Here is a 23,256-nt window from a genome sequence, read left to right as displayed (position 1 = left end):
GAATGTTGAAGCCAGTGGCTTCATTTCTTTTAAATGTTTTTATATTATGCTTTTAATGTACTGTATTTAAGGATGGTGAGTTTTCAACATCTATTTAAAGTAGATAAGAAAGTTATAAGGTGAGATTCTTAACAAGTAAAGCCAGTGTGAAATAGGTATTTGTAGTGAAGAATAGAAAATCTAGTAAAAATATTTAATTTTCTCTTGTCTGGATAGTAAAATTGAATTCCAAACTGTGATGGAGAAAATTGGGTTTGGTTGATTTAAGCCATGCCTTAATAAACCATTGGGAGAAATACAGTAATATGGAAAAATATAAAGGAGTTGAAAATTTAAGAAGACTAACAGTTTAAGGAAAGGAGTTCAGACTATTGTCCTTCCAATGAGAGAACATTTTTGTGCAGAAAGTCTAATATTATTTAAGCATCAAATTTAGTGCAGCACATTTTTCATGTTACATTTTACTAAGTTTTGTTGCAAATATAGACTTAATTATAAAGCTATAGATAGATAAATATAGATATAGAAAAAGTAATATTCCAGAATAACAAAACACGCAGCCTGTACACCTGGCTTATAATGGGAGGGAGGGGAAGGAGCAGAGATTATATTGGAATATTAGTCTCTGGTATGGGAAGCATTATTTACAACTGCTAGCCTATGTACAATACTGTACATTCACTTCTGTTAGTTAAAGATTTACTCATTGACAAGAAATTAGGATTGTATTTTAAGATGAAAAAACCTTATTGATTCTATATGGCTTAGATTTAGTGGAAGTTGTTTGAAAGAAGAAGTAAAAAACTTCTTGAAATATAACATAGTTCAAGTACTTTTTGCACAGCCAGTAATGGGGACCGTGTGAGTCTGCAGGAGCTGGTAATAATTTTCATTTGTTGATGTTTTGATGTTGTGCAAAGTTATGTGAAAAACAGATGGAATGGATTGTTTTTCCCCTGCAGATAAATTCAATAGTAAAATTTGAAATTCACTGTCCATCATCTAGTAGTTACTGTCTCTCTCTTTTGCTGGGGGAGATGATTCTTTGTTATCCCATACATATATATCTGCAGACCTGTAGGCACACTGTACTTTCTCGCTCATACTGTCAAGACAAAGAGAACTATTGAAGCAACAATTCACCGCTGTTGCTGAGATGCTTGCTAGATTTCATTGTATTGAGTAGATAAGAGTGTCACCTTCAACTGCTTTCTCTCTCTCTCTTTGTGTAGGTGACCGATCACTCGGTAAAAGCATTTGCTGAACACTGTCCTGAGCTGCAGTATGTTGGGTTTATGGGCTGCTCTGTTACATCTAAAGGAGTCATTCACCTCACCAATGTAAGTACAGTAGCTACAGTACTTAATTATCACCAAAACTGTTGGTATCAACAGTATTATGCTTGCATGTATAATAAAATAACTAGACCTGAGTAGAACGAAAAAAGATTTTTGTGGTCATAAGAAAAAAAGTCTTTGAAAGGTAAAAAGTGGACTTTCCCTGTTCAACTGTATGCCATAAATATGTTGAGTGAAAAATCTTCTCTCAGAAAAAATACTGTAAATGTCAAATGTCTTGTAGGCAATCAGAAAGTTTTTCTGTTGAATCTATACATCTAATCTGACTGAAGTTCTGTGCCCTCAGTTAATTGCAGACATAAAATTGTGGATGCAAATAAGACTTTAAACACCTGCTTGTGTGCACCAGCCTATATTTTACATGTGTATGTATATGCATACATATAGTATGTGTATGGATTTCTGTATTATGTAATATATAATGTAAATCACTCTTGATAATTATCCTTTGTTTCCTTATTTCCTTTTTAATCAGTGTAGCAACATGAGAGAGAGATGCCAGGCTGCAGAAATTGGTTTGGGGACTGGTCTTATTTAATATCTTCATTAATGATGTGAAAGAGGGGATAAACATATTAATTAAATTCACAGATGATATTAAATTGGGAGATGATGCAAAACAGCAGGAAGGACAGAGAAAAATGCAAGATTAGCAATATAGCTGGGAAATAACAATGACATTCAAATAGGAAAATGCAATCTAATGCAGCTAGTAAAAATAACCAGGGATAGGGATGTCACAGAGTGACTGGGCCTGTGAGGGGTGCAGCCCAACTTGTGACACTTAGGTTACCTCTCCAGGTGGAGAAAATAAACCTGCTTGTCATGAGACTTTGTTTATATGGCTAAAATCAGGCCTTCTGGGTAGAGAGCCAAGAGAGAAGAGAGGACAGGCAGCGAGAGGAGCATTGCAGGGAAAAGCCTACCTGCCTGCTTCACAGCCGAGGAGGAGGAGTGTGGAATCCCTTAACCTATGGGAAGGAACTGAGTTCCCTACAAGCTTAAATTAGAAGCCACAAGGGGGTGTACAAGTATGGCCATGAAGGACCAAAGTATTTTATACTTACTAAATTAAGCTCTGGAAAGGGGAGTGTTACTTCAAGAACTCCAGGCTGTGGATAAGCTATTGGGAAAACCAGGAGGGAACTGAGTGCAAGTTCTATCAAGGTCATGCCATGCTATGCAGGGTAGTGCTCTGGGATAGGATCCTACCTTAAATGTGAGGTAGAAAACTGGTAAGCACTAGTGACCAGAGAGACCTATGGGTGGCAGATGACATTGGAGAGCATATGAGATAAGAATTTGTAATGTAATATGGCTGCAAAAAATACAAATGCTATTTTGTGATGCAATTGTATAAGCCTTTTGTCATGATAGTGGTTAATTATAGACTCTCTGTACTGGTCAGACCATCTCTAGAATATTCTGTTAAGTTCAGATCACCTCAGTACTTGAAAATGTTATTGAACTGGGAGGAATTCACAGAAAAGCCACAAAAATAATAAAGGGTCTGGAGGGACTAATTTACTTGAAAAGATTAAAAGAATCAATTATGTCTAGTTTGGATACATGACCATGTTGGATACTTCAAATCATGTAGTAGCATCTGAAGGGTGTAAACAGCATTAGGAGAGAGAAATTACTTATTTCAAATAGGGGCATTGTGGCTGCTTCAGCGGCCCTGGGGTCAGTCGCACTTGCTGGCTGCAAAAGTCCTGGAGGTCCCGGAAAGTCATGGAATCTGTGACTTCCATGACCTCCATGATAGACTCTCAGCCTTATTGATGGGTAGTTACGGACCCTCCCCATTCATGTACAGGTTTAGACATCTCCTGATTTACGCACCTTCTGGCCACGTCAACCTGCGGAGGCTTGGTGACTCCTCGCCATAGCTTCTGTTATAACATATTGGCCAAATTATAACCAAGGCCAGAAAAGGTCCTGGATCTTCCCCAAATCCGTCTTAGTCCTGAACATCAAGTCAACTGCCTTACAAATTTTCAAATCATTTTCACTGAGTTGAAAAATAATATCTAGTGACTGTCCCCTTGCTGCCAAAGACTTGTATGAGGGGCATCAGCTAGCCCCAAAGCATGCCTCTTCTCCTCTTAGGCCAACTCAGGATTGCCTCACCACTGAGGTCCAGCTGCAAATGCCCTGATGAACTGTCCATCTGCCTGTGCACCCAGTTCACAATACTGCATCCGCAGACACACACTCTAGCTTACTTGACTTGTTCTCTTGCTCCTGAAATTAGGTAGCTAGTAAAAATAGTAAAAATATTCATAGTGCTAGACTCTGATTGTCTATCTGGGCCTCATATATGTCCTGTATACATTTGAATACTAGCATCTGATTGCCTGTATCCACTAAGCCCTTAGTCTGAGCTCGGCTGCCATAATTGCTGTCCTGATCTTGAGCACGTGGGAACTGAATTCATATTCAGGGAACCCTGCAATGGTAAGACCCTTTACAAAACTATCACAAACGGGTATTTTGTGAGGTGTCTCCATGAAGAAATAGGGGTCCATCCCCAACCAGCATCATAGCTGTATAAGTCCTTAGAGCCCCCATTCCCTGGGTTGCCCCCTTCTTGTAGCACTGAGGACTCACTTAGCCCCTCCCTGATCTGTTTTTAACATCCTCAAAGTCAAGATGACCAGTTGCTCACCCTCCCATAAGTTCCTGAAATCCAAAGCTATGCTTGAAAGTATCTCTTGCTAATCCAGTCACCATTTCACTGACCCTATATGCTCCAGAAAATGTTATGAGGAATACAACCTTTAACAGGCTACCTGCTGCCCACTTTTGCATATTTATTGAATAACTTTCACTAAATCCCCAAGCAACTGAATAGTGATAGAATGTTGAGGATCTTCAGTACGGTCTTTGTCTTGAGAGCTCCTTACTAGGAATCTCCTTACTAAGATCCTGCCACAAGGTTCTGGGTAACCTTTCATCCTTCTAACAACATAAGGCCTGATAAGTGTCTGGAGATGGTGGACGATACCAGCCTCCTTGGTGCGCCAGTGACACTATCTATGAAGTACCTTGTCTTTGGGAACAGGCCAGTTGATAGGCAGACCCTCCTCCATCTGAAATTGCATAAATGTATTAAAAACCAAACCATAAGCCCTAAATGTTTGTGGTGTTACTGATCTCTGCGCTACTCCAAGAGCAGTCATACTCCAGAGACCCACGGGCATCTGTTCAGCCTCCTTGTTGGCTGCCTGTGCCAGGTCTTGGAATCAGTCCACCTGTAATTGAGATGATACTGGCATAGCTGATTCATTAATACTGGGCACATGTTTAGCAGAAAAACATACAAGTTAAACACCACGGGAGAAATGCCCTCACCAACTTCATAACCCTGGACTACCTGCAGGACTGGCTATTATGTACCACTGCCAGGTTGTTACTCCTGAAACTCACACTTTTGTTTGCAAATTTCATTTCCCAAAGCATCACTGCAACTCAAATGGGAGAGAATTCCAGAAATGTTGTGTTTCTTCTTATCCCTTATCCCTTCACTCAGTGGGCCATTTCTGAGCACCACTTCTCCTGGTTTAAAAAAAAAATAAAAATAAAGCAGCAACCCTCTCAATCCTATGTCCCTCTTCTCTGGCCAATGCATCTGAAAGAATTTTTAAGTCTGCCTCTAGCATCCGTTCCTCTCTCCAAATTAAATCCCATTAAAGTGATTCAAGAACTGTTTCCATCCACATAATTCCTCCCTTATCTCTTTATTTACTCTTGTATAAAATGACTAGGCATTAATATTCCCAAAGTGGCAGCTGACAGTTGAGCACAAAATGCCTATTCTGTGGCCACAACTCAGCATTTAAAATTAAAATGTCTGATGATAACCTGCAGGTCACGGAGCGCAACCTTATTAGCTGACCTAGCCCTTTGATCCATCCCCAAAGTGCTATCAGTTTATTTGTGGGGAATCTAGGTATGCCAGCCTGTGTATCTTACTCAATTCCTGTGTAGGTCATCTTAGTTGAGGGTCTCTCTGTCTTTTTGTCTGCTAGTGTTATTCCCAGCTTGCCGGTCACAGCCTGGAATGTGGCCAGCATGCTCCTCAGACTTTTTCCTGTCCTGCAGACAAGAAGACATTCAAGTAGCGTACCATCTGCCATGTACCACATTCCCATGCCACTCTCCAGTGCAGCATTGTGCTGAACTTTTCAAATGCTGAGCACAAGATTGAGCATCATTATAAAATGGACCATCAAAATAGACACCCAAAAGGTTTAAATCTGAGAGAGATACAAGGAGCAGTTAAAAATCCAGCTTAATATCAAATTTTGCTAACAGCAACCCCAGGTCATAAACCATAACCATGCTCACTGTGTTGTCAATGGATGAATAATGTACTGAAGGGTTATGGCTAGAGGGACCAGGTTATCAATAACTTCCCTTTCCCCCTTTCGCCTGGTAAGTCCCAGCAGAGCCTACCTCTTCTGGTTGCCTGTGGCTCATGTAATTGCTCCCTTTGCGTTCCCCTTGTAACCCAAAGGCAATGGGGGAACCTTAAAGGAGCCACAACTCCTTTTCTTCTTGCTGGCCAGACAAAGCCTCACCACATTCAGGTTGCATTGACTGCATTTAATTTAACCTATAATTTACCAAGAGGGAAACTAAGGAATAGACAGGTTAAGTAATCCTGAAGAGATGACCTCACATGCTTTTGATACAGGACCATCCTTTCCCTGATTCTAATCTAGCATTACCTACTATTTAAGACCATTACATCATCTCCTTTCACCAAGTGATCTTAAAATATACCAATATTTGTTAATATTAAGAAAAGATTAGGTTTCTTCCTCTGATTAATATTAATTCATATTTCTTCTTAATATTTTCAGTGTGATTTTTTTTCTTTAATAAATGAAGTTTATCATATCTGCATGCCAGAGTTCAGACTGGCACTCAGTGAAAAATAGTCAATATTCTGATTAGTGTCTGCATTTGTAGCTGTCATATTCATTTTGGCTTTCAGAATACAATAATCATATTCTATTATGGAATCTAGAATACCAAATATGTTTACATGAAATAATTATTCTAAACAGTAGCGGAATTTAGGATTTGCTGTGAAACATAACCAGTGTATACAAAAATTCAAAACCAGGAATACCATTCCATAAAGGAAAAGTAGACAAAATCAAAATACAGTGCTTCAAATAATTTTGAAAGAATTGCTGCTACTTTTTTGTTCAGAATATGTATAGGTATATTTTCATCTGGATTTGTGGAAATTCATGCATCTGACTCCCAATGTACATACAAGTGTATAAACGCCATTACGTTATGAATGAATGGTATTGCAATATATAATATCCAACTCCTAAATGTAAATTTGCCTTTGTTACCAGGTGGTTTTAGGGTTATTTTTACTAGTAATTCATAGTGATTGCTTATGGGTTACCAGGTATTAGTTTCAGCACCTGTGATTGGTTACATTAAATATCAGTTTTGTTTTTTAAATTCTGAGATACATTTGGGAAATGTCTGATTCCATAATGAGGTGTAGAGCTCTTCCTATCCTAATGAGAGAGAGAGTGGCTTTACCAAATGGCTAATTATTTATCTCATCAAAGACTTTATCCTTGTATTTGTTTCACTTGTCATACTCCTTTCCTATCTTTTCCCTAATGTTTTACTTTTAAAGATAAAGATTGTGACAGGTTCGGTAACAGAGATCCCCTTGGGACTGTCACCTGACATGCTGAAATTACCTCTGAGCCCGTTTTCCCTTCCAGCTTGGGACTCCAGAACCCTGTCTCGTTGAACCAGACACGCTAGCCTGCTGCAATACAGACTCAGGGTCTGGGCCATGCCCCCAAAGCTGCAGACTTTAACTGAAAACTGCTCAGCAGGTTAATGTTGCCCGTTCCCTGGAATCAGGCCAAGAAATAACCACAAACAAAGGTCGAACTAAAGCAATACTGAGGGTTGATTTATTGCTTGCTTCCCTTATTTGCACAATTATATACACACACACACCCCATGCATACCGGCAGGCTGTAGACATGGGTGTTGCTTTCAATCTTAGGTGACTGAGACTGGCCAGGTTCCAGCTTCTCAGAGATTGAATCACTAGGCGACGAGAGTCCCCAATGTCCCTTTGGATCTACGGGAGGGCTCTGCTGCTTCCGGTCCTGAGTTTTTGCTGTTGTGGGTTACATCTCTCTCTGGCCGTTACTGCCGTAGGTTTATATACAGTCCCATATATACCTTGATTATCCTTACATGGTAATATTTTGGTTCAAGCCTTGCAATTGTTTTTTTTACACTCATACTATCTCACTCACTCCTTATATATTGATTACATATTCATAAGCGTGAATACAATTGGTAATATAGCTTTAACCAAGCCCCTCACATCAGCGAGGACTTCCGCTGGTGTTCGTGGTTCAGACAGGAAACTGTGCAGCCCGCACTTCAGGAACAAGGTAGCTGGCATAACAGGAAGTCTACACAGACAGACTGCATTTGAAAAAGCAAAAGGGGGAGTAGATGGGGGAAATGGGCTGCCCCTCCTCTGTCTGGGGAAGGCCAAGCCTTGGATGGGGGACAAGCCATGGATGGGGGCTGTGGCCGGCTACAGTTACCTCTCCAACACCCAAACACCCAGCTCCCAAAGGGATCCAAACCCCAAATAAATCTGTTTTACTCTGTATAAAACTTATACAGGGTAAACTCATAAACTGTCTGTCCTATATAACACTGATAGAGAGATATGCACAGCTGTTTGTCCCCCAGGTATTAATCACTTATGCTGGTTCATTAATAAACAAAAGTGGTTTTATTAAGTATAAAAAGTAGGATTTGAGTGGTTTCAAGTAATAACAGACAGAACAGAGTAAGTCACCAAGTAAAATAAAGCAAAAACACGCAAGTCTAAGCCTAATACATTAAGAAACTGATTACAGGTAATATCTCACCTTCAGAAATGTTCCAGTAAGCTTCTTTCACAGACTAGACTCCTTCCTAGTCTGGGCCCAATCCTTTCCCATGGTACAGTCCTTGTTAGTTCCAGGAGACATCTTAGGTCGTAACTAGAGGTTTTCTCATGACTGGCCTCCCCTTTGTCCTGCTCCGTCTCTCTGGGTCTCTTTCCCCCCCCCCCCATCCTTCTAAATGGAAAAGTACCAGATTTAAGATGGATTTCATTATCAGGTGACATGGTCACATGTCATTATAAGACCCCCCCCAGCCTCCATTCTTCCTGGTCTGGCCCACAGGTACACAGGAAGGTTTGCAAGTAAACAGAGCCATTTACAGGTCATTGACTCTGAAGCACCCTTAATGGCTTCCACTTAATATGTTTACATCAGTAATACAAATTTATATCTTATTCTCCTAATTTCAGACATTGAAATAATACATGCAAACAAATAGGATGAACACACTCAGTAGATTATAAGCTTTGTAATGATACCTTACAAGAGATCTTTTGCATAAAGCATATTCCAGTTACATCATAGTCACAGTCATAAACATATTTTCATAAAGCATATGGAGTGCAACGTCACAAAGATAATGGGTAAAATGTTGTGCTCTTAAAATAGGACAAATTATGACTAAGCCATATAGGACAGTGCCATCATCTAGCAGTTGAAACAATCAGTGTTTACCAGCACCTGAAATGATGACAATGAAACAAGTGTCACTGCAAACTGTAGCCACTGTGCTGCACTAAATACATCAGCTGTGAAGTGGTTGATATTGCTAAGTAAATCCCTTTCAAAAGAATTACTTGCTAGCTTGCCCCTTAGGCTATGAAAAATATCAGAATTATTCTACCTCTGAGCCATGTAGTTCAAGAAAGAGTCCAGATATCTCATACAATGGGAGGTAAGGCTATTGTCCGGTATATAAAAATGGGCTCACTGCACTCTGGCAGCAGAATTTCAAAATTGGTTGTAAGATGTCACACCTTTCATGTTTAAAGGAAAGTAGGGTTAATCAGTTCTTCTGTATGTTAGGTTAATTAGAAAACTGGTTTCCAATTTTCTTCTTTAACCAAACTTTTCTACTAGATTTGCTACGGTTTCCATGCTGTAAGGTTTACTGAAAAGTCTTCCCATAAGAGTTTTTTTCCCATGTTTCATGATATTTTGCACCTCTATAGCACCTTTCATCTGAGGACTCTTTAATAAATATGTGTGCGACATAAGTATTGCGATCCATGTTTTATTAAAGAGTAAACAGAGGTACCGAGAGATTAATTGAGTTGCTGAAGGCCATACAGCAAGAAAGTAACAGATACAGGGTTGGAGTCCAGATTTCTTGATTCTCAATCCATTGCTTTTAACATGATATATTTCTTACGTTTTGTTTTATGTTAGGTTTAAAAATAGTCCTTTTGCAAAAGCTATAATTCCCATATGTTGTGGGAAAGAGAAGTACCTTGAATGTATGTGTTTCTTTGAATTATTCCTGCTTCTAAACATGATGAAATTAAACAAACAAAAACTAAATACATTTAACAGAGACAGAAGTATTTGTTCTTTTGTGTGTGATATAAAATATTTATCATTTTAATGTTTTTTTTTTCAAGGGTGGTTATAAATAATAGAAAAATTACCTAAAATAAATCACAGTAATGAGACAAATAGGCATAGGATACATTTTTGAAAGGTAATCCCAAGACTCCATTCTTTAACTGTAACCAGCATGCTCTTCCGTTTCCTCTCAATGGTAACTTAAAATATTGTTACCATTGTCAGTTTCATAGCTGTAATGTCATTTTAAAAATAGTGCCACAAAACAGCTGAACAGTTCTTTTCTGTGATGCCAAAAGGATTTGGTCAGTGGTTCTACACTCTTTTGGGGTGGAGGTGTTATACCAATAGAATAAAAACCAGCAGGATCTTATTAAGAGGGATAAGGCAAAGATGCCACATTTATTGTAAATATAATACTAAAGCAAAAGATAAAAGTAAACAATGTTGTTTGACTACTTATTCCTATCACTACTTATTTCTTATACACACACACACACACACACACACACACACACACATATATATTTACACAATCATTTATTTAAGTTTTGTATAGGTGTTATAGTTACCAGCCTAGAAGTTGCTCATGCCAAGTTACTGGCCAAGTATCTTGGTCATGAGGATGGAGCCGAGTCTGTGTCAGGTGCACCTGATGCTCCTGGAGGTTGGCAGCAGAACCAGAGACTCAAAATCATCAGTCTTTAGAGTCCATTCTTATAGGAATTAATTCCTATGTTAGTTTATGGGAGCTGTTTCATCCTGCTGTTGCTGACTTAATCAGCAGATGGCACATTCCTGTCCAAAGTGGCACATTCCTGGTGGCTCCACACTGTTCAAAGTTTGTGTTTTTTATCCTTCCAGGTGATGGGGTGGATCCCAGTTTTCCCTCAGGGGGTTGTCTGGTGGTCCTACTTGACACATTCTTCGGCCGATGGATACTCCCTTTCTAGGCTGGCGCCTCCCTAACCATTCATGTACATCAAGCATTCATTAACATACATTCCATATCTTAACCATATTTTAATTTACCGTCTCCACCACTTTTGGGGTGTGTGCTACTTCATTTGAGACTCCCGGCCCTTTAATCACAGAGGGTGGGGGTCTGTTCCTAGGAGCCGTTGCTGTTACAATGAAGTGAAAGTCACTTAACGGCTAATAGCGTTTGTTTACATTGTATCAATTTACTTCAAGAACAAAGTCAATTCACTTGTTTGTAAGTTTTACATAGTAATAAAGTATCTTTCACAGGACAGATACAATCAATGGTTTCTACAGACAGTAGCTTACAAGTTTACTTGGTGAAACTGTTGGATTTTAAAGTGTGTGGGACAAATTATGGAGGGGTCACTGTCACTTGGGGGAATCACTGTTAGTACCTTCTTTAATATCCCTACTAATAAGCACCCTTAATGACGGATTGGGTGATTAAGAGCTTTTATACACAGTAATGTGCTATGGGGATTTCTTTTTTAACTATTGCTTTAGGAAGTTTTAAGTTTACACATCCTTGCTATGTAAATATGAGAAACAAAACCATTATTACAACAGTTAGCTTTTGTTTAAAGAGACATTATACAGGATTATAGTCATCAGATCTTTCTGTTTAATAGGGTGTTACTCTATTACAGAAGGAGCGGCATTACAATCCCTGTGTTGTTTCTAGTGATTTTATTAAATTGAGTGAAATCTCTATATACACATATTCAATAGACCAGGTATGTCTATCATGTTAATTTTAAAAAAAGGGACAGGTGTGCTGTTCTTGCTGTTTTGCAGGTGAATGTACATCTCTGAGAACTGAATAAAAGGTAACCAAATAATTATCTATCCGTTCACTGTCTATTTTGCTGGGTACATAATTGGTGTGTTAATTTTTCCATAATCACAACCTCCCATATATTTTTTGAAACCCTTCTCAATGGTTGGGTTATTTTTCTTTTCCCAGCGAGAGTCTACCAATAGCCAAGCAGCTAGTAGCAGATAAGAGATCAATTCACTTCCTTTTGTGTGGCCATTTCCACTAGGAAGCCCCAGAAAGATTACCAAAGGATCATTTGGTAATAAATATCCAACAATGAGTGATATTTGGTTATGGATTGCATCCCAATACTCTAATGATTGGGCATGTCCACCATCAGGGCCGGCTCTGGCTTTTTTGCCGCCTGAGGCAAAAAAAAGCCTCCCGCTGCCCCCCCCCCACCCCAGGGGAGGGCGGCGAGCCCCGCCGGGGCTCCGCTGTCCCCGGCGGCTAGAGGCAGCGCCGGGGGGAGGGCGGCAAACCTGGTCGCAGCCCCGCTCTCGGGCCGGAGCGCCGTGCCGCCCCCCTCCAGGTGCCGCCCCAAGCACCAGCTTGGTGGGCTGGTGCCTGGAGCCGGCCCTGTCCACCATGTATGAATAAAATATCCTCTTTCATCACAATTTCTCCAACATTTATCTCCATCCAGTCTCTCTATTTTTAATGACTGGTGTGAGGTATCATTGAAATAGTATCTTAAAGAAATTTTCTTTTATAGTGCTACAGACTGAGGTTGCTGGTCCTCTTCCAGATCAAACTCGATTCATTTGGGCTAATTTGTCTAGCCACAACCTTCTTCCAGTGTGTCATATATGGACACTTTTTTGTTTGCAAAGATTTACATCAGCTAGTTACAATTTTTTTGTTTCCTAATTGACCAGACACCATCACTTCTATTAAAGTTAGCTTTCTATATAAAACAGGGTTTCTAGAAAGTTGAGAAACACAGTGCCTGGCTTGAAAGTACTGGTACCAGGGGACAGTGGGCCAGTTAAACTTAGTTCTGATCTCTAAATAAATTAGAGAAGTTTCTTTACTGAATAACTGGCCAACCATGTGTGTACCACTTTTCTCCCATCTTTGAAGCTCTATAGTTCTTGATTTGGGTTAAAATCTGGATTATCTGGAATGGGTGTTATTGGTGAGGGAAAAGAACTGATACCTCTAGTTCTATCCCAAATCCAAACCCATTGCTAAAGGATTTGTGTAAATTTCTGGCAGGCGTGACTTTTTAGTAAACCGTGGTAGCCTAGTGTTGTTTACATTTTTGCAATCTTCTTGTGGCTAGGTTAAAGCACCCCAACACCCCTACAGTTAAGAGGTGTCTGGCTTGATAGTACAATAGAATATTTTGGAACAGGTAGTCCACTCTGTTTAATGGGTCTGTACAAAGTATCTGCTGTCTCTCTTGGACTTGTCTTATTCCATATAAAGTCTACTATCATCCTCTCTATTCCTGCTAGGGTGTTATCTGGGATGATCACAGAAGGATTTTTAAATAAGAAAGATATCCTTGGCCGAATATTCATTTTGACTGTGGCTATTCTTCACCACCAAAAAATTGCATAGTTCCCTTAGCACTCCAGACCTTTTTTCATTTGCTGAAGTAGGGGTTTGGCATTTAAATAAGAGAGCTCTTCTAGTGTTGTTTGAGATTTGAATTCTGAGATATCTTATAGAATTTGTTGCCTATTTGTACCCAAGTGTTTTCTGGAGCTAACATTTTAGATTTGGCATTATTTACTTTAAATCCAGACTCTTTCCCAAAGTCCTGGATTTCTTTAGAAACTAATTTTAGGGAAATAGTTGGTTTAGATAAAAATACTATTACATTATCTGCATGTCATGCGATTTTCTGATGTGTTCCTGCAAATTTAAGCTTTCGAGCCAATTGCCTATCACTTTTATTTCCTTTTTCATTAAACTGCTTTGTATACCTATGGGCTTTTCCAGAGATGTCTGTCCATTAACATATGCAACTGCCCTCTAGTATTAGTTAACTGTTACGTTGTTTTTCTGAACCTGTGTTTTTATTAATGTCTTGTAACCTTCTTATCTCCTGTTCTAGTTTTATTTTTTCTTGAACTCCTTCTTTCAATTGAGAGCCTCTGCTTTTCAACTGACTCCTAAATATTGCTTTACCTGCCTCGCAGAGAAGGCCTTTTTTTTTAATGTAATATATTGTCCGTATAATTTATTTGGAAGTATTGAACAATTCACTCTTCAATTGCTGCAACCCCAATCTTTGTCTTGGAGAAGCAAGCAGTTCATTTTCCAATACAGTGATCTTTGGGACCAACCCAGATAACAAATATTGCTTCCATTGGTGCATGGTCTCACCATGTAATGTTGCCAATTTCCACAGATCTTGTCTGCTTCATTAATGACTTAGAGATTAACATTAAGTCTCTCTATAACCGATGAGGGTGTGAATAATATGTGCACTCTTTTTCCGCTGGGTACAATTTTCTCTAGAAGTCTGAAAGATTGAATTGTTGGCATAGAGAAGTCAATGCTGTACCTGCTTCCCTAACCCCCATGTCTTTTTATCAGATCTGCCCCAGTAAGGAGTCGGTGTGTGTAATTTCTCCCTCTCCAGAGTGTTGCAGTGTTTTAAAGAAGTCCTTTAAAAAAAGGTTTTTTTGCTTTTGCTTGGGAGCATACACTGAGTCCACTGTTATTAATAACCTAGAAATTGTGTCCTTCAACAGTATAAATCATCCTTCCTTATCCTTAAATTGATCTTTAATCTGAAAAGTACATGTTTAGCAAATATTATTCCCACTCCTCTTTTCTTTTCTTTAGACAAAATGTCTGTTGAAACCAGTTTCCTTTCATGTCTATAATTTGCTCCTCCTGAAAATGAGTTTTTTGAAGTAGAATAATTTGAGAGTGGGTTTTAAGTTCTGCCAGGGCTTTTTTCCTTTTAACAACATGATTTAGCACTTTGATATTCAAAGATGTTACTCTCAATGTCTCTTCCTTTTAAAGTAACTGTTCAGCTTATTGAAAAACCTGAAATTATTGTGATTCTTCAGCTGTTTGATTAAATGAACTCTTGTGTTGCCAGTGACTCTCTTGTTTTTAATTATGTTGCATTCACTATTGTGTGCCCGAATATGGCTTAGTTTCTGTTTGTAAACTTCTATATTTACTTCTTGTATAAATTCTGCCTGGCATCCCCAGTTCCCTCCCCTCTTCTGCATTCCCTTCACTCTAAATCGATAAATGAAATACCAACATAACATGTAAAACAGTCCCCAGATGACTATGCTTTGCTGAACCCTCATCCCTGTACTCTCCCCATAAGCACTTGGATTGCTTCTCTTGCAATCCAAAGGAGGTACATTCTCCACCTATGGGACCTTGACCCTCACCTTTAGGGATAGATTGCTGTCTGATCATTTGAGTTATTGGCAGGGGGGGTTTACACAGAACCCCTAAAGACTCCTTCTCTATCTCCTCTCTATCTTCTCTAATCTCCTCCAACCTTGAAATCTCTCCCCCCCAATCCTCCTTATTGTTCTTTATTTCCTCTACGTTTTGAAGTACACAACACAACTATTGAAGTATGCTTCATACTGTTTTGCTTATAACTGTAGCATAGTCACTGTCCAGTTGTTCATTCCTGGTGACTCACAAGAAGTCCCTTCTGATTAGTTTTTGGATTACTGCTCGGGTATCTGAGTTCTCTTGTTCAGCTCCACTTCTGCCATTATTTATGTATGGTCTCTATTCTTTTCTTTTCTTGTCTTCTTTTTCCTGGGTTTCAGCATTCACCAAGAGTTTTTTTTTTCAGTAGCTTAGTTGTAGTTACTACCTCTGGAGAGTCGTCTTGTATGTCTGAGATTTGGATTTGTATCCCAAATGACTGGAGTGTATTTTTTCCTTATTTACAGTCTCTTATTGTATAATACTGATTTTTGGAAGCTGAATGAGATTTTAAATGGGAATCCCTGTCTATAGTGGATATCTGCTTTCTGGAATGCTGCTGTAATTTCCCCTGGCTCTCCTCTCTTTTTTAAAAGTTACGGCAGAGAGGACATGGACATTTTGCAACTTCTGGCCTTTGGGTATGAGCTCTGAATACTCTCTGGCTTTTTTCATAATTAAATTTTTCTGCTGATAATCCTGAAATTTCACAATTAGATCTCTGGGTTTATTAGTATTGTGAGGCCCAGGTAAGGGGAGCAGCACCCTGTGTGCTCTCTCCCCTTTTACCTCTTCCAGAGAGTTCAGATGTAATAAGTGCGCAATTAAAGTTTTTACATACCAAATTGGGTGTCCTCCTTCAGTGGTTTCAGGCAGACCCATAATTCTGATATTGGTTCTTCTTGGTCTGTTTTATATATTCTCCAATTTAAGCAGCATTTCTGTCTCTTTGCTCCATCACAGCCATGCGGCACTGCAGCACCTTTTCTCTCTCCCTTGCTTTTCTTAGGCCAGTCTCCAACACTGTGACTCTATCTTCTAAGTCAGCACCTTCCTTCTTTACTGAGAGAAGCATGGTCATCAGAGCATCTCTCATGGCCTTAAACTCAGAGAACTCATGTCTGCTTTGGTAGCCGTTTGGTTTTCTTGAGCCCTGGCATTTCTGCTTGATTTGGCTGCCACATGTTCACTTGGAGCCTGAAAGCCTTCTTCATGCTGTGAGCCAGAAACACTCTTCATAGTGAAATGTCCTTTTTCAACTGTCCAATTTTCTCAGAGAATCCACCCTCTGCAACTATGTGCTCTGTTTTTTTGGTGAGTTTAGCAGGTTTTGGGGATCGATGGAGGCAGATTGCTCCTGACCCTTGCTCCTTATTCTGGGCTCCTGCTGCTGATTCCTGTTCCTGCTCCAGTTGATACTCTGGCTCTCACCCTTGGCTCCTGATTCTTGGCTATTGGCTCCATCTCACTCCCTGGACTTAGTATCTCAGCTCCTGATTTGGTCTCTTGCCACTGGGCCTGGTGACCTCTGCTCCAATCACGAGGCCCAGTGGCAAGAGACCAAATCAGGAGCTGAGATACTAAGGTCACGTCTTGACCATTAGATAAGACTGCCCACTACCCAGTTCGTAACAGTGGCTTGTGTACTGCAGTAGCTCAAATAATTTTGCTGGGAATAGGGGATGACCTGACATGCCATTTTACTGGGTTTGTCCCAGTTTGGATAGAAAGCTAGAGGGTCCCAGCTGTTTTTAGTGAAATCAAGGATTTTAATTTGGTTTCCCTGTAACCCAAAGACATTTGGTCAGCTGCCTGTCTCATTGCCAACATGTGCTGCTTTATCCCCCATCAAGTCTGCATTTTTCCTCCTGTGATTCTGTGCTGGCTGCTTTCAGGTCTTTAATGGATACATTTCTACCAGATATACTCTCTTTAGAGTCGGTGTCAGTGAGTTTCAACCTTTAGTAGTTAATCTTCTGTCTAATGCATTTAATAAAGCCAAGATAGATTTGTATTCATATTGAAGCCTGCTTCCTTGGAGGGCACTGGCTTTGTAGCCTAATAGCTTATCATTTTATGAACACTTCCCCTAATGCCTGTATGGGTGAAGTTGAGTGCATAATTTGGTTTAAAGTATTCCTTTTGCGTTTATCCTAATTGGGCATGTCTTATTTTTCTCATCACCAACGTATCAGGTGATTCTTCATTTAAGAAACCTTTTACAGAATAAAGTTATTGTCATAATATCTGTCTAGCCATATTCTGATAATAGCTGCAACTATGCTATCTTGCCAAGAAATGTCCTGCACCACTTGGCACAAAGAAGGTGCTGCCTGCCACTGGTGTGCGTGTCAATGGCTGGTTGTATGAGGGGAGAGGGGAGGTAAGTAGGGAGGTGTTGCAGAGTTGGCCACAAGGGATGGCTATATGTAATGAAGGCATTTCAGGGCTCTATTAAGACTGAATGAACCTCTTAGGTATATGATTAGTTTCCAAAACGACAAGTGGTGCATTATACATGACACTTTAGTAATAAATATGAAAAGAGCAACATAGAACATAGCAGCAATTTTCCATTTTCAGCTCATAATCCCTTAACTGTTTGGGGCAACTATACATGCAGCTCAACTTTTAGATGCACATACACAGAAATTTGAAAAATATGAGTCGGGATTTTTTTGGTTAATATTTTCAACCTGCTGTCATGGAGCAGCAATCTGAATACAAATTTCCTTCATTTTGTCACTGCACTTCAGAGTTTGTTATTGTGAAAAGGATATATGCATAACATTATTACCTTAAGCAACACATCTCATCAGTAGTTGTGCTATTTTTCCAGAATGAATATACGAAACACGGAATATATAAAACACTTTGAGATAGATAAACGATGCTAGATTCTCTCATTACATAAACTGTTAAAATGTAGTCTCTACTGTGCTTGCTAGGGGTCTGATCATTAAGGGTGCGAGTCTGTCACGGAGGTCAAGAAAGTCATGGATTCCGTGACTTTCAGGGACCTCCATAACTTCTGCAGCTGGCAGGTGCGACTGACCCCAGAGCAACTGGAGCAGCTAGGGTGGCCCCGGGACCAGCCACATCGGCCCATCCACAACAGCGGAGGTCCCGGGCCATCCCCTTTCCCCCATCAGGGACCCCCCCTCCCCGAGCACTGGCGGATGCCCCGGAGGCCCATCTGGAGCACCAACGGGTGCCCCAGAGCCCCCCCTCCTGAGCAGCAGCTGCTCCCCCAGAGCCCCCCAGAACACCCAAGATTTAGTCAGTGGTATATAGTACAAGTCATGGACAGATCACGGGCTGTGAATTTTTATTTATTGCCCGTGACCTGTCCCTGACTTTTACTAAAATTACCCATGACTAAATCTTAGCCTTACTGATCTTACATGGTGTTCAGCATACTTCTCATTGTAATCAGTGAGAGTTAAGAGAGTGCAACATGTTGCAAGATTTGACTTTAAAAATGTTTTAAAATAAAACTTGTAGACATCTGGATCATTAAAGTACTGTGTGGGAAAACAATCTCTTCCTGACCTACTCAATCATCTTTCTTTATAATAAAAAAAAACAAAAAAAGCACAACCCAGGGATGATTACTATTTAATGGCAGCCATACATATGGGTAGTATAATTGAAGTTAATCACTGAATGTAAAAAGAAGCCATTTACCTCCATCTTTAGTAAAGTCTAATATTTGTACCCAGCATTTTAGAACCTGAGATTCCATTCATATCTTCTTGGTGACCTCAAGTTTTTAATGGCAGTTCTTTAGAAATGCTTTAAAGTGACAGGGCTTGATGTTGCTCTCTTAGGGAATGCCTACAAGGAGACACTCAGGAAAGTTAAGCTGAATTAAGTGTAGATGTGAATTTAGAGTGCATTAACCCCCTGTATGGATGCTCAAATTCAGAAGTAAAGTGGCTTTAGTCCCTACAGGGTATTAAGCTAAAGCAAACTAAGGCACTTTGCTTCTGAATGAGAGCGTCCACACTTGGGTTTACAGTGTTGTTAACTAATCCAGTTTAAATTCATGCCTTCAGTTAATTTGTCTTAACTTTCCTAAGTGTTCCTTTGTAGACATGCCCTGGCGCATTGTTTTTGTGACTGACTTTATTGATTTTCTTAAAGAAACAATGAAAAGTAAAAAAGGTAAATGACTTACAGGTTGAATATGTTTTCAAATACTGCACACTTCATGGAATCTCCAGTAGAAATATGCAAATGATGCAGTTTTACACCTGTCAAGGCTGCAAGACCGGACAATACTATGTAGACACAACATATTAGGGAGGGGGTGTAATAGTAATAAAATAAGAGAATATATACATGAATAGGGAAGGAGAAGATGGGGGGGCAGTGAAGAGGAGTTAGGTAGAATGGAGATCTGGCATTGTTTGAACCTTCTCACTATTTTTTATCCAAAGGTGTCTAAAATTTCTTTGTATTCAAATAATTGCTCTCTATGGCAATAAATTGTTCTTTCTTTGGCTTTAACGCTGACAGGTCTGAATTCCACTGCTGTGTTCTGGGCATAAGCCTACTCTCCATATTTGTAAAATCATGCTGTGACAGGGTTCCCAGGGTGCAGCCTGGACTGTGGGACCGCTGAGCCCTCTAAAACCCACCAACCTGGGCAGTCTGTCACACTGTGATGCTGATGTCAAGCTACAAACCTCTGACAGGCACTGCACTTACACAGACATCCTCAGGCAGGGCCACACCCAACTGTGTTACATGAATGATCTCCCAGCCACTCATGAACCATCAATAGAGACTCCAGCCAATTCCCTTCAGCTCCCCAACCTTGCACCACCAGAACTTTGCCGACTTGCACTGGTCAGAAGCCTGGCCAGTGTAAGCTCACTAGTTCACCACTCTGACAAAAGGGTAGTGGACATGCAATTGCTCTTGTTAACCTGAGCTGAGATTTTGCAAATACTTCAACCAAAACACAGTTTTAGGTAAAATATAAAACATATGTATTAACTACTGAAAGATTGATTTTAAGTGATTATACATGGTAGGCATAAAGGTCAGAGATAGCTACCTTAAGAAAATGAAAAATAAACATGCATTCTAAAAACTAAAATTGTAGTCTAAGCAAGAGTTGAATCAAACAATGTCTCAGCCTGACAGATGGTACAGCAGGGTAAGTTCCTTAATGTACCGACTGGACTCCCTTTCCAACCTGGGACCACTCATCTCCAGTTCAAAGTCTTTGTCTTCCAGACAAATCATTTTTCCAAGTGTTGAGATATGTGGGAGAGAGGCCAAGTGATGATGTCACTTCCCCTCTTTTGTATTTTCTTCGAGCTTGCTGTGATGTAGGTACCTGGCAGTTCCCGTTGGTCAAGCAGTTCCATTGCATACGTGCTCTCTCTGAGAAGTCTCTGGGATGGCCATTGAAGAGTGGATTCCCTTTAATGGGCCATCAGCACATGTCTAGCTGGTCCTTTGTTGAATTGAAAGGTTGGCTATGGGAGTCTCCCAACCTCACAACATACTTCAGTAACATGTATAGCAATGCTTCATAACTTCACATATAATGATGGCACCATACAATTAAATAGGATATTAATGTTCAACAGGTCAAGACTTTTAAAATACCTCCTCACAAGGTACACTTTGTACAAAACTTATCATAATATCACCATGGTGAATGTGGGGATTCCAGGTTGGTACTTTGAGGTACAGAGTGTCACACATGCACTTCGTGATCATTGCAGCCCTAAAGAACCAAAGTCTTTGTGGCAGAGTTAATCCCATTTTACCAGGTAAATATCCTATGATATAACTTTCATCTGTGGTTTGACTGCTAAAACTGAGCTTTATTTTAACTTTCCACAGCTGCCTGACTATTGGACAGTCCCATGGATCAGGGTTCCTTTTTCTTTTTTTGTTGTATTAAGCATAGCCTGAGATTCACAGAAGCATTTTAAACATTAAATTATACACTCTGCCACTGGGATTCTTTTTAAGGGCTGTGACAAATCCTCTCCCCAAACTAGGTTTCCAGTAGTCCTGTGGCTTCTGGCAGTCTTAGGGCATCTGGATTAATTGATATGTTAACAAGTGTCTAAGGGCATGTCTACACTTGGCATTTAAAGCAGAAAAAATCCCCTTTTTGCACAAAAACCATGGGAGTGTCTACACTTGCCAATGACTTTTTGCAGTGAAACTCAGAAGTTTCACCGCAAAAAGAAAACCACCTCCACGAGAGGCATACAGCTCTTACTGGTGATGCTTTTGCGGTGATGTGCAAGTGAAGACATGTTCCTTCTGTTTACAGAGCTTTTAGCCTTCAGAGGATATCCCACCATGCTTAGGTGACCACTCTAGCAGGCAGCTCTTCTGCTCTGTTGCCAGGTAAACAGACATCCACCCCTCCCCCTGTAAAGCCCTGGGAACTTTGAAACTCCCCTTCCTGTTTTCTTGGCAAGTGCTCACTTATCTGGCCAGGTGATCATGCCTTCTCCAGGGAGCAAATGATCCCCTGCTTGGAGCAATGCTGAGCTACTGGAGCTTTTCAGTGTTTGGGGAGAGGAGGCTGTGCAGGGACCCAGGATGCCCCACGATCACTCGCCCTACGAGACCAATCGTCAAATTGGAGAGAGCTGCACTGTGGGATAGCTGCCCTAAAGCGCTGCTCTCATTGGTGATGGAAGTGCTGCTAATATAAACACTCTCTGACGCCTGAGGAATTAAGTGAGTACACAAACCAGCGCTTTACTTTCACCGGTGAAACTTACAGTGCAAAAACTCTGCAGGTGTAGACATACTCCTAGTTGTAAGTACTGCCACTCCACTGAGGATGGCAGGTCATAATGATGCTTTAGTATTAGAAAAGAGACACAGCCCTCATCACTGACTAATCGGGAAATGTGTATGTGCCCCTGCTCAGGCAGTTCTTCCAAATCATGGGTTTGTTCCCAATTTGCAAGTCTGGGTTGCAGGGCTGGCTTTAGGAAGGGTGGGGCCTGATTCGAATACCCGGCGGCGGTCCAGGTCTTCGTCGGCACGTTGGCGGCAGGTCCTTCATTCGCTCCGGGTCTTCCACAGCACTGAAGGACCCGTCGCCGAAATGTCGGTGAAGACCCGGAGCTAGTGAAGGACCCGCCGCCGCCATGCCGCCAAAGACCCGGACCGCCGCTCGGTGAGTAAAAAAATTAAAAAGGCGCCTAAGTTAGGTGCTCTTCTTTAGGGCGCGGGGCCCTCTTAGGTGCGGGGCCCGATTCGGAGGAATTAGGAGAATCGGCTTAAAGCCGGCCCTGCTGGGTTCCCCCAAATAGGTGCTTTTGCACGCTGGCAAGGATTAAATTGCTGCATCTCTGCTTGGATAGCCCAAATCCTTTGTGCAGCCACCACAGTATGCAGCTTATTTTTTTCTTCATAGGACAAAAAGAGGAGCCAAGGAACCCATGGGGGAAGAATAGGTTGGGGGGGAATTGGCTGCATTAAAACACGTTCAGTTTCCACCCACATGATTATAATAGTGTTAGTATGCTGGAACCAATCTGACATCTGAGACATCATAAAAGCATACGAGTAATTTTGTAGGCCTCTGAATCCAACCCTCTTCCCCTTTGCCTCTAGGGAGTTGGAGTTTTATTAAATGATTGTTGTGAACATTGACCAGGGTGCCACAGGAAGACTCTGATCAGGGCCGGTTCCAGGCACCAGCTGAGCAAGCAGGTGTTTGAGGCGGCCAAGGGGAAGGGGCGGCACGTTGGGCTCTTCGGCGGCAATTCGGCGGAGGGTCCCTGTCCCTCTCGGAGGGAAGGACCTGCCGCCAAATTGCCGCTGAAAAAGAAAGTGGCGCGGTGGAGCTGCCGTCGATCGCGATCACGGCTTTTTTTTTTTCCCCGCCGCTTGGGGCTGCAAAAACCCTGGAGCTGGCCCTGACTCTGATAATGCTATTAAATTTTCTTAATTAAGACAAAGGAATATATACGGATAGGCCACTTAGAGGGTAGAGGAGGCTAAGCAGAATATTCATTTTTATTGTGTTAACACTTTCCCATAGGCTCAGGAAGAGAGGATGCCACCTATTTGTGTCACTAACTGTTTGAGAGAGTACAGGATCTAAATTTATTATCACTAGTTTATTAATATTTCTTTTATAGATAGGTTCATA

The 23,256-nt window shown here is 40.8% G+C and overlaps 1 protein-coding gene across 1 annotated transcript in view; it reads left to right on the top strand.

The window, feature by feature from the left end:
• The window catches only part of FBXL17 (F-box and leucine rich repeat protein 17), a 443,616-nt gene that overhangs the window by 128,155 nt on the left and 292,205 nt on the right, over positions 1–23,256 (top strand). The window contains exon 5 of the mRNA XM_026649192.2: positions 1,233–1,340. Coding sequence (XP_026504977.1) covers positions 1,233–1,340 — 108 coding nt within the window. The remainder of the gene's footprint in view (positions 1–1,232; positions 1,341–23,256) is intronic.

The sequence above is a fragment of the Terrapene carolina genome, unplaced genomic scaffold (assembly GCF_002925995.2).
Source record: "Terrapene carolina triunguis isolate 2854851 unplaced genomic scaffold, T_m_triunguis-2.0 Scaffold69, whole genome shotgun sequence".
Taxonomy (NCBI): Eukaryota; Metazoa; Chordata; order Testudines; family Emydidae; genus Terrapene; species Terrapene triunguis.
Note: the sequence above shows the minus strand (reverse complement) of the source record. Positions and strands in the feature narration are given on the sequence as shown.